Here is a 15,219-nt window from a genome sequence, read left to right on the forward strand (position 1 = left end):
TGGGTAGAGAGGCAGGCAGAAGCAAGATAAAAGCTCAGCTCGTTATAGGATTGAGGTTCCAACTGGACCTCGAGCTGAGCCAGAGCTAGGCTTTAGGCTGGAGCCTGGTCTAGCTTTTAGTGGCTTACTCACCTCTAGGTGGCGATTGTAATTGCTTCAGGAAGAACAATACGTTTTACCAACACCCCAAAGAGCGTTGAAAAGGCTATAGAGAGGCTGCAGTTAAGCCGTTGTTGGTAACAGTATGGGAAGTTATAAGACTGTTGGTTATGTGTGGCATTTGAGGTGGAAACAAATCTCCGTGCGACCAAAGGACTACTTGGCACTGCACAAGAAGAGATAGGGAGCTACCTATAAATGGCGTTCTACAAATGGGCTGCAGGGCTCTTGCCTGTGGATCTTGGAAGAGCTCCCACTAAATCATGGGTTGTGGATCTGAAGCATCATGTACTAGAGATACGGTGTGGTGGTAGCCCATGTTTTTCCTGATGCATGCAGTCTTAAATTGAGAGGCCCCTAAGAGGTGCTTTGGATACAACTCAAAGCCTTTCTTGGCAACCCAGAGACGGGAATGCAGCGGTACTTCTGGGCGGAATGGACTCTGAGTCAACTAAAACTTAATCTGGTGTCCTTGGGTCCTTCCCTGCTAGCCTATCTAAGAATGTAGTATACCAAGCTGAAAGTAAAAGTGAGAAACAGGAGACATATCCTACTGTTTTTAGGAGATAATGTGGGTTCTAGGCAGTATAAACCATTTTACCATTGTTTTCATTGTCAGTAGGACACCCGGGGATTAGCGTATTAATTCACTAGCATACAGGGGTATAACAGTTATGGGTAGAATGCAGGATACACTTTTTTATGCTGGTGTTTTTTTGTCTTACGTAACTGAAGAATTATGGTTCAGTAATGCTTATTGAACAGTAACTCTGGTGAGAGGATTCAGAATTAATTGGAATAATCCACCCCATTGGTGGGGGATAGGCAATGAGAAAGGATGCCTCCCACAATTATCAATGGTCTAGACACCAACTCTCTTTATTTAGAAATCAGGATTCATTATTTACTTAGAGAATGTTCTATAGTTATCATGGGGATAAGGATGGAGGAAATTTTGCTTAACACGATTATGATGTTAACACAATTTTTAACATGTTTTCTTGCAGTTTGTAGATTATATAGCCCACAGATTCTCTACAAAATTCACCTAACTCCTTGTAGCTGCTTTGGGGATGTGATAAATGCAGACTGGTAATGCATGTTATTAAACTGCCCTTAATAGAAGGAGGTCTAGGGATCACTGACTTTGAAACCGAATATTCTGTCCACTGCTTCTATTTGCAGGACAGTGGATAGTGAAATCCCGAGCATTGGAGACATTATTTTTGAAAGCCTTAATCAATGTCAGATGGGAGACATATTGCAATGCTCTGAGTGGGTACATTTCTCACATAAAAGAAAGGTGCTAAAGCATGTGTGGAAAAGGATATGTACAGGGAGCGTTTAGAGTTGCACAGCCCAGCAGGAATGCCCTATGTACTAATGACTCTGGATGGAAAGGCTTCTGGGAAGCTCCAAGTCAAGGCATAGCAGGTGGTGCAGCCTCTTTCATTGACGGGTAGCCCTTCTTTCTATCTAGCAGAGGAGGAGCTCAGAGACTTTTGGATAAAGTGAAACTAGGAGCCATGCTGATATTCCGAGGAAGTGTAGCATGTGAGCTCAGATGCTCCATTTTGAAAATGTCAATTTGGCAAAAAAGAGAGGGATGCTTAGTTCAGCCATGGCAAAAGTTAGGATTGGTGCCCCCAAAAGACTGGAAATACAAAATCCAGATAGGCTCCATATAAGGGGGTTCCTTAAACTTAACTCATTGATTTGTTTGTAGCACTAGTACATTTTTAGAGGATTTGTATAAGCAAGGCTGCAAATTGCGGAGCACCAGATAAGTCTTATTTAACAAATGCGCCCATGCTCTTCTACTCAAGTACAAATATATATTAGAGATCTGAGTGAGTGTTTACTGCCACTTGAAGCTGGCCTCATACATATCTTATCTCTGCATGCAGACAGATACAATTTATTTCTCGATTCTCGATTCGTCATCTGATGTTCTAAACACTGAAATTTCCCCCAGAGACCATATACTCATCACACTTGAATCTGTATAAGCAGAGCTTTCACCGTATCAATATCTGTACGGTAGCAAGGGGGAGGGGGGCGGGGAGGGCGGTCCACCCCAGACAGCACGAGTTTTGGGAGCGGCAGTCCCCCCGCTCTTACTTGCGGTGGACGCGGAGCAGCGGCCATGGGAATCACCAGCACCACCCCCCTACCCTCTGCTCTTAGATTCGGCCACCACGGAAGGCAAGCGCACGGGCCTGCATGAGCAGCCTAAGGCCTAACTACGCCACTGGTCAATATTGTTCTTCATCTTCTGAAGCTTTATAACCCGTTCTTCCATTCACACTCTCCCAGGAAGTCTCAATAATCTTAGCAGTAATAAGCTGTTCTCCTGGCCTAATTAGTATCTTTAAAACATGTTGAAATAAAACCACTAGACGTTGTTCGAGTGACAACAGCCCTAGCAGACATTTACAAACGCACTTCAAAGTCTGCAGAAGACTCCAATAAAAATGGTAGTCACCAAGGTTTTAAGCGTTCTGTAAAAATCTTATTTAAAACTTTTATATGCTGCAGAAATCCATATTTTGAATTGCGTTTAAAGAATAGGGTTCTGCAGAGTAACCAGCAACTGTGCGAACAGACTGAGCACTCTGTGCTGCACATGACTCCAGGTGGTTGTGTTGTTGGTTTGTAGAGCTCAAAAACCTTTAAAAAATAACATATGAATTACAAAATTACACATAGATAAATACACTATAGTTCACAAAGCACGAAGACCTTGATTTTCAAGTCAGTGGGCATGAAAATTGGAAAAATACTCCTATAATAGTACTGTGACATTTGGTACAGATGGCTGACATTTTGGGGACTGGCAAACAATCCCATCCTGAAAATCCATGACACAAAATCCCCACAAGAGGAATGTACACTATACGGAAATTCCGCATGAGTAAATTATTTGGATACTTGCACTTTACACACAAATTGCTTTTTGTTTCACCACATAAAACTTCTATGCGACACGCAGATTAATTGTGGTTGTGTTTTCTTAACTTGACTTCCTTACTGACTCCATCATTTCACAGGAATAGTTTTGCATGCCTTGCAAGGGTGGGAATCTGTCTACAACTACATTCTTAGCACCTGCAAACCTAAAAGTTTGTGGGTATTCACTGCAATTAATAGTGTCACACCGCTTCAGGAACTCTGAGAAATGTCCACACTTCAGCTGTCTTTTTATTTACAAAAAAGTAAAATGCACCATAGTTGCAGATTTCAGACAGTTATAAGTGCAGTAGAAAATAGGAACATTTTACCAATTTAGGTTCCCACAAATTGTTATTTCTGTGCACTACAGTCGAATTTAGGTGCTTTAAAGACAGGATCGGCCCATGCTGGGTCCGGGTTGTGGTGGGATTTTGACTGACGGCGAGCAGGGGAAATTAATTATTTATTTAATTTCCCCTCGTCGCTGTCTTTCGAAATCCCGCTCCACCCGGCCCCACCGCTCTTACCTGCATGAGCGCGGCTGTGTAAAGGTTCTGTTAATCATCCTCTGTCAGCAGCGGCCCGTGGAGGGAGTTCCGTGGGGCGGTGAGGCGGGGAGGGGCAGGGTGGGGGGTAGTAAACACCGGAATATGGATGAACGGAGGTAAGTAAACATTTAAATAAATGAAACAAATTTCGTTGCACACGCTGCATCGCAAAATGTTTACCTCCGTTCATCCATATTCCGGTGTTTACTACCCCCCACCCTGTCCCTCCCCCGCTCCGCCTCACTGCCCCATGGAACTCCCTCCACGGGCCGCTATTGTCCTCTGTGTTTAAAACTGGAACCTAAATCTGTTTTGTAGTTTCATTCTTTCCATCCTACAAAATAACCACCATTAGTGCTGTATCATTAATAATAGATTCAGCAGTCTTGCATCACTTTCCAACTAATCATTGATTACAAAGCATATGGTTTAAATCACGCTGGCATTTTGGATTATGGAATGCGTTACACAGTCAGAAACATTTTCTCATCAAGCCCTACCCATAGACTTAAGCTTTAGGATAAGCAGGCACCATATGTGCATCCACTATACATGTCATCTGAATATGCATTTTCCTGTGCACGAATAAATTATACACTGTAATGCAAATTTGCAGGTTTATTTTCAATCCTGAGGGAGGAAATATACCAATACACCTAAATGTGCCTAATAACTGAATCGTTTAATTTACCAGCCCATGAAATACGTAGTAATATTTTTAAAAATATGGTATTCCTAGATCAAAATCTCGTTGATAAAAGAAGTATGATACAATAGAAGACCTTTAAGTTACTGTTAGACCAGACGTATTATTGTGTGGTTTTCCATGTCTTTTTGTTTCTGGCCTCCTGTTTTTGACTGTGTGCTGAACTTTGTTTTTGCTGATTTTAGGACTCTGGGCACTTTACCACTTCTGATCAGTGCTAAATTGCATGTGCTCTGTGTCTGAAATGTGATGGTAGTTGGTTTCTCCATGACTGGAATATTTGATTTACCAATAAGTCTTTTAGTAAAGTGTGCTGTATGTGCCCAAGGGTCTGATAATCAAATGCTACTAATGGGCGTGCAGCACTGATTGCGCCACCCACATATGTAGCCCTTAAAACATGTCTCAAGCCTGCCACTAAAGAGACTCTGTGTACAGTTTTTAACTGCTATGTCGACCCGGTAAGTACACATACCTGTCAGGCACAAACCTTCCATTTTATTATATGTAAGGTGCCCCTAAGGTAGGCCCTAGGTATTCCAATGGGCAAGGTGTAGTGTATTTAAAAGGTAGGATATGTGGTTGTAAGTGCTACATGTCCTGGCAGTGAAGAACTGCTGAATTCGTTTTTCACTACAGCAAGGCCTATATCTCCATAGGTTAGTATTGGATCTGTCTTGTAACACTTAGAAAATAGGAGCTTGGTGTCTCTGGACTCACAATTTAAAAGCAGATATTTTAATGAAGTTGTTTTTTCAATTGCAGGTCTGAAAATACCACTTTTAGAAAGTTTATCCAAGAAGGGGGTTTGGTCCTACTGCGGTCAGGAAGCTGACACACAGCTCAAATGCATGTCTAAGGGCGCCCCTGCTTGCTTTGCAGCGCGGCAGAAGATTTCTTCTTTGACTTCATATTCGCAACATTCTTTCCTCCAGAGCAATTCATTTAAACAAACCACATCCAGCTGTGAAATCTCCACATGGGAACACTTTTCAATAATACCACACCATGTAAGTGCGCTATACTGAGCACGCACAAGCTTGATTCTTTTTCAAAAAGATGCCATTCTTAAACATATAGCTTTTTTTCACTTTCTTACAGAATTATGCCCTAGGAAACATCCAGAGAGGCTTGTTGACAATAGGCATGAGGCTCCGCCTTTCCTCATTTGATTCTCAAAATAATCCGAACGTAAGTTTAACACTTCACGGTGTTAACAAATTGATTGAAACAATCTCTATCGAATCCAGTGGCTCATAAGTTCCTTTCAAATATATATTTTTGTCCCCAGTTATCACTTGAAATCATTTCTTGTCTCAAAGAAGACTCGATTTCAGAAACTCAGGTATTTCTTTTCACTATTTAAGGGCAGTGCATAGCTGAATTGGCACTGACAGCGATTTTGTACATCTTTACAGAAATCTTTCTGGAACTTATTTTTCCAGATTATCCAGTCTCAAGCCCTGAAGAGAACCCTCAAAATGAGATAGGGATTCGAAACGCGTCTGCGTTTACCCCCTACTGGGTTTATCAAAATGACAATTGTCTATGCTGGTAAGTATCAAGGGGAGAGGGAGGAAAAGTACTGGAGCCAGTTCACTTCCCCTGGTATATGTATGGATATCAAAAAGAACTATCTCTGGAGTAGGTGCTCCTAGCGTTTGTATGTCATGAGGAAAAAACACAATGTGTTTTGAAAAAAGCCCTCACTCACCAACCTAGTTGGTGACATGCTTCATCATTGGGCCCCACCCAAGATGCCGAGTGCACCTCAGGTGTGGTACAACGCCTGGATACAGCAGAGCAAGTTATTGTAACATGAGAGTGCAGTGACAGAGGGTGGGTGAATGTTATGAAGAACTGTCCTAAGGGTCCCACTGGACGGAAAAAACAATTTTAATATGTGGGCCCTTGGCAGTAAATAAAAACTGGAGGCAGATATTGTGGGAGGTCTTAAGGTGACTCCAATATCCTAATCGGTCAACATGTTTCAGCCATGCTCCCTTATTGGTATGGCTTTCTTCAGGACCTGGTGTGTGGTGCAGGGTGAGTGGTCTCAGGTAATTATAGAGAAATGTCCCATGAGTTCCATGTGGGGGGCCCGACCTGTAGTCACACTTTCATCAAAGCCTGAGGCCCTCCTAGGTATCTGCTGCGGCCGCCATGGAGCTCCATTGCTGAGCATTATGTTTTAAATGATTCATGCCTGCTAGACGCTTAAATGTATGCCCAGTAGCTTAACAGCCATTGAAGTTTTGTTTTGAAAAATGATGTATTCATATTGACACAATTGGCTGTTTTGGTATGAATTTACTTGACTGGTTATAACTCTGATTCACAATGTTTATGTTTTCATTTGTTTTTTTTGTATATAACACAATGTTTATGTTTTCATTTGGTCTTTTTTGTATATATAATGTATGTTTTTTGTCAAACGCAGATCACAGTTGTAATAATGCAGAGTATCTTTTGATGAGACATGGCCTCATAAGGTCTAATTGATCTAGATGTTTTTTCTATAAAAAAAAGTAATTAAATTACGTAAGAGCATACGAATGTGTTAAACGCCTGAGACTGTTTTAATGTTAAAACAGCATTATTAAATAGCAGGTCAGGTCCTTGTTTTGTCTATACTTTTAGAAAGTTGGCATTTTCTTACTTAACCATTCTGTGCCTCTGCCTGTCCCGAGAATACATGTCCGGGATGGATGACAGTTGGGCTTTGTGAATTCACTTTAGACAGTTACACTCAAAGAGAGCTGAGGGATGCCCTGCATATCCTGATGGCCCATCACCAGGCTGACGGGTCTTCCTGAGCTAGAGTGGTGGGAGGAGTTGACACTTGCACCTGAATAGGGCTGTGCCTGTCCCCTCACAAAGAGCAGCCTTCTTCTTTGTAGTGTGTCTGGAGCCAGGGCCAGGAAGGGCAGGGTGTTGTGGACTACAAAGACCTTTCTTTAAGGTCTCCCTATTACAAAGGCTAAAATGGGTATAAGTACTGGACTCTGTCACCATACACTCAGAACACTTCTGGACAGAGGGCATTCTGCCAAGAAGAAGAGCTGTTGTGCTGCCAGGAGGGACTGAAACTTTGCTGCTTGATTTCGTGTGTTGGCCTGCTGCCTGCTGCTTCTGTCTTGGGAGTTAGAGGACTGGACTTTGCTCTCTGTATACTGCTTTCTAAGGTTCTCCAAGGGCTTGAGTTGAGCTTGCCTCCTCTTGGAAGTCTCAGGGCCATCAAAGACTTCAACTGCAGCATCTGGGCTTGTCTGCTGAGAGTGCTACTGAGCCAAGTGGTGCCAAATCCAGTTCCTGGGTCTTTGGTATGAGTTTGCTGTGCTAAACAAGAAGAAAGCAGTACATCGACTTTGAGTGTGACTTCAGAGCGGGCGCCGCTCTTTGACACCTTGCCACTGTCTGTACCGGAGCCGTGGTCCCCACTCCATGCAACGACCGAGACTTGCAATGCTTGCCCGACACCTCAACAACGCCTATGAAGATCTGCCACAGCGTGAGTCTTGAGCGCTGCATCACCGAAGTCCTTGAAGCCCGACTGTGGCGCAGCACCTTTGGCTCTGTAGTGTGACATTGACACCGCAAAGTCGACGCCTCGTGGCTTGACCCTTGATGCTTCATCAACCCCGCACTGCCAACAGAACTGACGCTTTGCCGCAAACACTGCTTCACCTCCCCCGTACCTTGCAACGTCCCGGGTGTCAAAGGCTCAACAACTCTGCACCGCCTACAGGAACCGATGCCTCACTTGCTTCAGTGACGCCTCACCGCCATTGTGCAACGCACCGTCCCAAGCACCAATGTGCCAATGACCTGCACGAACAGTAAGAAACTGATGCCGCACCACCCTCAGTGATGCCTCACCTCCCCGGCACCACATAACGTCTTTGTTTTGTCATCGTTTTGAAGGTATTGTAACCGAGGTCAGTCCGACTCTATAGCCGGCACGTGTTCCATTGGGGTCATCCCCAAACTTTGAGATTCAAGTTTTGTCAAGCACGTCGTTATAGCCACAGTCGGAGCTATTGTGTTTCTAAGCGCTATAATTGCATTCAATCTTTAAACATTTATAACTTGACTTGTGTATGTTGGATTTTTGTTGTTTTGGTCTTGTTTCAGTCAGATAAATATTGACTTTTTTTCTAAACTGGTGTGGATTACTTATGTGGTGTTTTCACTGTGATACTGTGTGTGCGCACAAATACTTTAAACATTGCCTCTTTAGTTTAGCCCGGCTGCTCTGAGCCAAATTTCCAGAGGGTGAGCACAGATAAACTTAGTGCGTACTACACTTACCTGGACTAGGATTGTAGTTCCTACTTGGACAGGGTGCAAACCACTGCCAACTAGAGATCCCATTTCTAACAGTTACATTAGTGTAAACATATTCAAATTAAACCATTACAATTATAGTAGAAAATGAATATCACAATACACTGTTGAAAAATGATTGTATCACATCTGTAGTCTGTTTCTGTTGCAGAAGCACAGCTGGTCAGAATACAAAGTGAGCCCTGAAATGTTGAGAGGCAGTCACCATTTGAGGAAAACTTGCTATATTTTCTGAAAAGTTTAAATCATAAATAAATGTTTTACATTTATATTGTGTAGTGATATTAAGTGTTTTTGAACGTTTTGAACTTCATTTAAATTATCAACCATATTTACATTAAACTTCCATTGATTTTGTGACAGCTGTAAATGCACAAATATATGGAATTCCCGTACGTGGAACAATTTGGCTTTCAATATTATCTTATGCAGATGATATAAAACAGCAAAAATAGAAATTGAATCAATTTTAATATTCATGTTTTTTAATTGTTCAACTGTATCAAGAAATTATTGATATTATGAATAAAAATCTGTTATGTATAAAATTGGAAATGAGGATGTATTATGTTTAATGTCCTTTGAATAAAATAGTGAGAATATAAAATCCTTTTGAGTTAGGCATATTTAATTCAATTCATTTATTACATCTAATTAATTAATATGTTCAATCATATTTTGTGATGCTTGAATAAGTGATCTTAGTTCTTTGGTGCATAACTTTTACTCTTCTTTGGTTCTGTGTATAATCTGTACAACCTGTTTATAGGTGGTGTTTGATTGTCACAAAAGGGAAATCTCTATTTTTGCTACAATATATACCCGGTCCCTTTTGGTGCAATTTGGGTGACTCTCTTTCCTTTCACACAGATGATATAAAACACACAGAACAAAGATTTACAAAATGAAATAGCACATTTTAAGATACTGTAGATATAAGTGTCAGTGTTTATTTGACCTTGATGGGTAAGAAGACACATGGTACTGGGGACATTATTGAAAGGGCAGGTGCCAGATTAGACATAGAACTTAATTTTATTTCCTGAAGCCACAATAACACACAAGGGCCTGAGTGAGGTTGTTGTATGTAATAGAAAATCTTCTAATTTCAGAGGAAAATGAAGCACATACTACTTCTTCCACAAGTCATAGGATTTAACATAACCATCTTATCACAAGTCAAAGCCCTTAGTCCTTTCTAAATGAAGGGTTCTCTAGCTATGATCAGTGTGTCAAGGGGAAATTAGCCTGTTTTTGTATATCAGTTTGCCCCTACTTTCCTGCCCTGCCATATAAATTAATATCATCTACAGACAATCTGGCATGGGCATCATGTGATGAGGACTTCATGATTTGAACAATCCAGCCACTCTGAAAAGATTGCTCTGTGCAACCTAACAACATTCTGAAAACCTGATGTTATTTGAGTTATAACTTGCAAAATGTGTGGCTATCTCCAGCACCTTTTGCCTTACTCACTCAAACTTGCCCTTCACATGCTTCCCGTGCACTTCACTCCTTATTCACTGCATTTACCCCAATATCAAAAGAAGGGTTGATTGAAGATGCATTAGAATGTAAAGTGTACCTGAAGCAGTTCATTCCTGTTCTGTATACAAACTTCATATTGATGAGTATCTCCTACCATTGTCTTCACCATGTTATGTCTCTTCTGAAGAAGTCAGTGGATGACACATAGGCCTTGGCTAGCTATGGATGATCCTCAACAAGCTTTACTTTACCAGCACGGTTCTAGTAATGAAGATTCTGCAAGAGTTTCCAGATTTCCGGAAAATGAAGAACACTCTGCATGAACACCAAACTGGATTCATGTAGATGAGGTGCACTGGACCAACTCTTCAAACTGTAGATGAGAAGAGCTCTTACTAGCCCTGAATGAAACAAATAAATTAAATTGAGTGCCGGGAACAGATGATGATTATGTGACGCTTGAACTCATGGAACATCAACCACAAAGGGACCACAGAAAACTCATCAACTGTGAAGGTTTAGAAACCAGGCAGCCAGAATATGATCACATTTGTAAATACATGACCATAGAAAACCATAGTGAAAGTGCTACATTGGCTGCCAGTAGATACTCAAATCAAGTTCAAAGTACTAACCAAAATACATGAAGCTCTTTAGGTCACAGGCCCAAGATACTTGCAGAAACAATCAGTGCTCGTTAAACCCAACATAGGGTACATCAACCCTGATGCTAATCCACTTGCATGAGGCACCACTACTTTAAAGGCATTTCATCATAATTAATGAATAGGGTAGCAAGGTAAGTATGGTTAGTATTGAAGTAAATTACTTTAAGGGTTTAGGATTAATTTAACTTAATTCAATTCTTTTCAATTAATAAGGATTAGAGTAAGTTTAGGGTTGCTTAATTTACGCGTTTGCCACATTTGAGCATAACCTGCCATCTTGTGCTTGATTTAGAGTTAAATAACAAAAGAATTCTAGATCAGTCAGATCAAAAGTTACTAAATACATATCACACATGGTGACATGCAGTAGAAGATACTTTTCAAATGTTAGCGGGTCAATATTTAATTGGTGATTGCTGTATTTAGGTATTATTCTGTACTGATGAATTGACATTTTGGCCGAGACAGTCGAATTGTGTACTAAAATGATAAAATCCTTTGTTACCCGTAAGTGCTGGCTCGAAAAAGAAATTACTCAGCTTAATGAAGAATATCTTTAAGTGTTCATGGCTTTACTACTTCTTGAATGTGCGACACTTTTATGGTTACCCAACTATGGTAAAAGGATGGGCCCTTCTATTCTTTGTGTGCACCCAACTCGGTCTCTTGTTGCAAATGAGCCTGGAAACTTGTGCCAAGTGTTGCCATCCAACAAACTGCATGCAAAAAATGTGTTTGCCAAGGAAAAGTCGATTAATAGCATTTCTTGCATTAAGCTGGGCTCTTCTCGGGAATGCCATGCCACAACATTTTATGTTAAACTGTTTTTTAATTTGTTTTTGAAGTTGCTCTGAGCCTCAACGAGTTGTCACTGTAGAATTAACATCTTGTATTCCAATTAATCATCTTTCATGTACTCAACCTTAAGATTAGTTTCAGCAGTTAATGAAAGAAAGATCATTACTGGCTATCTTAACAGTGCACTAACTGGGTGTAGAGCAATTATCCAAGTGCTCAGAAAGCTATGACCTTTATATCAAGAAGCAACATGTCTCCGTTTAACCACAGAACCACCTTATCAAAGACCTCTTTCAGCCAAACGTCATCAAAGATCTTCACCTTGAACAAAGAGATTGGTGAAGATGTGTACTGTAAATTACCGAGAAAACAATGCTTTGCTACAGAGCAAGAATATATCTTATGAACCGAAATTGACGCCCTTGATAAAGATATACAATAAAAGCCAATAGAATGAAAATTAAATCTAACTACTCGTGAAGACAGCCATTAATCTGCGGACTTTGTTTTGGGCTGGCCTCAAAAATACAACATTCTTACTAGAGTAGTCCACGGAGAGCTTGCTTTCTTTTTTTCCTCTTTTTTCTTTTCTTTTGCACTTACCGTTTGATAACGTCTTCTTGTTTGCGGCGTTTTTCGTTCTTCTCTTTCAGGTAGGCCAGGTTTGTCTCGTTTCTCATCCTGTCGTTCTCGCGAGCGATATCCGAGGCGTTCTGTATCACGAGGCCATCGTACGCCTTCAAGCCCATGTCTTCGATGTACTGCAGGAACGTCCCCAGTGCATCCTCGTCCTGATTGGATCCCATCATCATGCAGGAGATGGCGATGAAAGTAGAGTATTCCTGCAGGGTTATAATGACACAATTTATTTGTTAATGGACGACAAAGCTGTCATGTTTGCTTCCACTTTCCCTAAGAAACGTGTTTCTTGTCATTTGTGAACGTCATGCCTTTATCACCCCTACTTTCCTTGTTTGAGAAGTGAATGTTTCTTTCTAAAATAACATTTAAATACATTTTTATTAAGCTGAGATATCCATCTTTCTTTACAGAAAATGGAATGCGGAGGCTTGTATGTTATGATAAAACTTTTGAATAATGTGATTTTTTTCTAGAATGCTCTTATCCAAGAGTACTATTTTTCATTGTGAACCCCAAAAACGTTATTAAAAATATCAAAGGTTGGTGAAAATATTTAGTCATTTATGATGATTGTTTCACAACTAAGGGCTCTATTGACAAAAATATTTTTGGCTGTAAACGTATACGTAGGACCGAATATACTTCAGTTTACATCTGTCAGGCATGCACAAAAGGATTCCTGGCAGGAGTAAAGGCAATTCTTACTGCAGAGTTCTCCACCACAAGTGCAGAGAAAATCACAGTAGTGATTCCTGCCTGAGTGGTGAGAAGAGGGCGTTCCAAGATGTGGGTTGTCTGGGAAGTTTGGGAACGCTCACAAACCAATACGTGGCCACAGGGCCGGTCCTAGAACTTCTGGAGCCCCGGGCAAAAGGGAAGATGTGAGGCCCCTCTAATTTGCATGTATTTTCACAAGAAGTGACATCACAGAAAGTGACAACCCAAGACTATTGATCTTATTTGGCATCACTGAAGAGACCTAATGTGGATAACAGTTACATGGACAAAAAGATAAATATACAAATGAAATAAGTCCATATATTTTAAAACTGTATTAAATAGATTACATTTGTCACATTGGATGGAAACGTTAGGTGCAGGGCACACAAAGATGGATATTTTTTACTCCACTTTAACTGATTGTTTCCAGATGAGTGCATAATAAAAAAATCAAGGTCTGTCTCATAAAGGGGAGCGATCCTGCTGAGGTGATGAGGGGCTGGATCATTCAAAATATAAAATTAAACAAGAGAAAACACCACACACCATGGATATAAGCGCACATTTTAAAAGGCTCAGTTATCTTTCTGTGCCAGTATTGTGCCACCTAAGGATGGCATTAATACTTAGTTATTTGTGATAACATAAATCCTCTCACCAGTACCCCACACGCACATGCTAAGACTCGTAGGGCAATCTTTTTTGTGTGTGGGCTCTTTACTCGCCAGAAGTATGTTAAGTTAAAAAACACAACACATATAATCCAAAAATACAAGACACCATTGCAAACACCCTGGGCACTGTAAATAAATAAAAAAAATGACTTAGAATAACTAAGACCACTACTAAATCATATATTACATTGACTTTAAAGTATGCTGCAGATTCAAGGGGTTTTCAAATCAACTTTCTGATTTGGTGTTAGAACTGTAGGACGTGGTAGTAGCCGGCTTTAGTGCTGGTGGAGCTCAGTGCAACAATGTTTGTTAGTGCCCCCCAATGACTCCCTCTGCCACGGATTCCCTCACTACCACCCTTAAACAGTGCCCCTCAAGTCTCCATAACCACATTCTCGGTCAGATGCATTTAATTTGATTTACAGCGCTATTGATACCTGTGTAGGGTAGCAGAGCACTTTATATCACAGACATTACGCAGAGACAATCAACCATACGTGTTTTAATTACTGTATAGAAAATGTTACATAAGACAAAGGACTACAAGGTGTAGGAGCCACATGACAATCATACTAGTAGGCAGCATAGTTCAGTAGTGATTGGTCTGGCGAAACACAAACTTTGAATTTAGGGCGTAATACCATGGTTGGGGGTTCTCTTTAATAACCAGAATTGATTTCTATCCAAATGAACCCTTTTTGCAACATTAAGATAAACAAAGACTGGGGAAAAAACCATAATGCTCTAATTCATACTTTGGAGTTTGTATGCAGCTCTAAAATGATAGTTAATAGCTCACTGTTCTATGTTAGGATTTTGACATATAAACAGCAAGTAACAAAACAATCTCACTGACAAAAGCAGTAACCCACTGACCTATTTACACTATGTGCATTTAGTGATCTGCATGCTACATGTTCTTTGCAGCAGGCACATTAACCCTCTGCGCTACTTTTTCAGGAGTCAAAGCATCCAGTTGACAAAACGCCATCACTTTCTAGGAGGAACATTAATCACCGGAGTTATCATGAGATTTTTATTGTTGCCGAAAATTGCTGGAGTCCAGCAAGGAGATAGCAAGTGCTTTTAAAAACATAATATACTTGCATACATAACGCCCCTACCCTAAGTCAGCGCTCGGTGTGATCTCTCTGGTTGCACTGCCTTAGAGCCTCCCTGCTCAAGGGTCCTTTGACCTCAGTGACAGAGTCACTGTTGCTCTAAGATTTGCTGCTTCGTAGGTCTGCCCGAAAGACTGGAGGTGAACTTCAGAATGGATTGTCGAGGACAGGCCTTCAATGTTAACCCACACTTGCCACTGCTAGGGTCCACCTGCTGGTGCTAAGACACCAGGGCTTTTAAGGTCTAACAGGGCCTTCTAAGGTCTAGCACAGGAATATGCTCCCTCAGGAGAGTGGTCTGGGGTCTGGTCATGAAAGCTGAACCTGGACCCCCAGTCCCAAATTCATCAGCTCTGAGGATAGTGTCACATCCTACGGAGAGAAACTCGC

The 15,219-nt window shown here is 41.0% G+C and overlaps 1 protein-coding gene across 2 annotated transcripts in view; it reads right to left on the reverse strand.

Moving 5' to 3' along the window:
• NYAP2 (neuronal tyrosine-phosphorylated phosphoinositide-3-kinase adaptor 2) overlaps nt 1–15,219 on the reverse strand; it is a 956,845-nt gene that overhangs the window by 848,869 nt on the left and 92,757 nt on the right. For both annotated transcript variants that reach the window (XM_085634389.1, XM_085634388.1), the window contains exon 2: nt 12,273–12,511. In XM_085634389.1, the coding sequence (XP_085490515.1) occupies nt 12,273–12,481 (209 nt within the window). In that variant the 5' untranslated portion in view covers nt 12,482–12,511. The remainder of the gene's footprint in view (nt 1–12,272; nt 12,512–15,219) is intronic.

Source organism: Triturus cristatus, chromosome 11 (assembly GCF_964204655.1).
Source record: "Triturus cristatus chromosome 11, aTriCri1.1, whole genome shotgun sequence".
NCBI classification, from domain to species: Eukaryota; Metazoa; Chordata; class Amphibia; order Caudata; family Salamandridae; genus Triturus; species Triturus cristatus.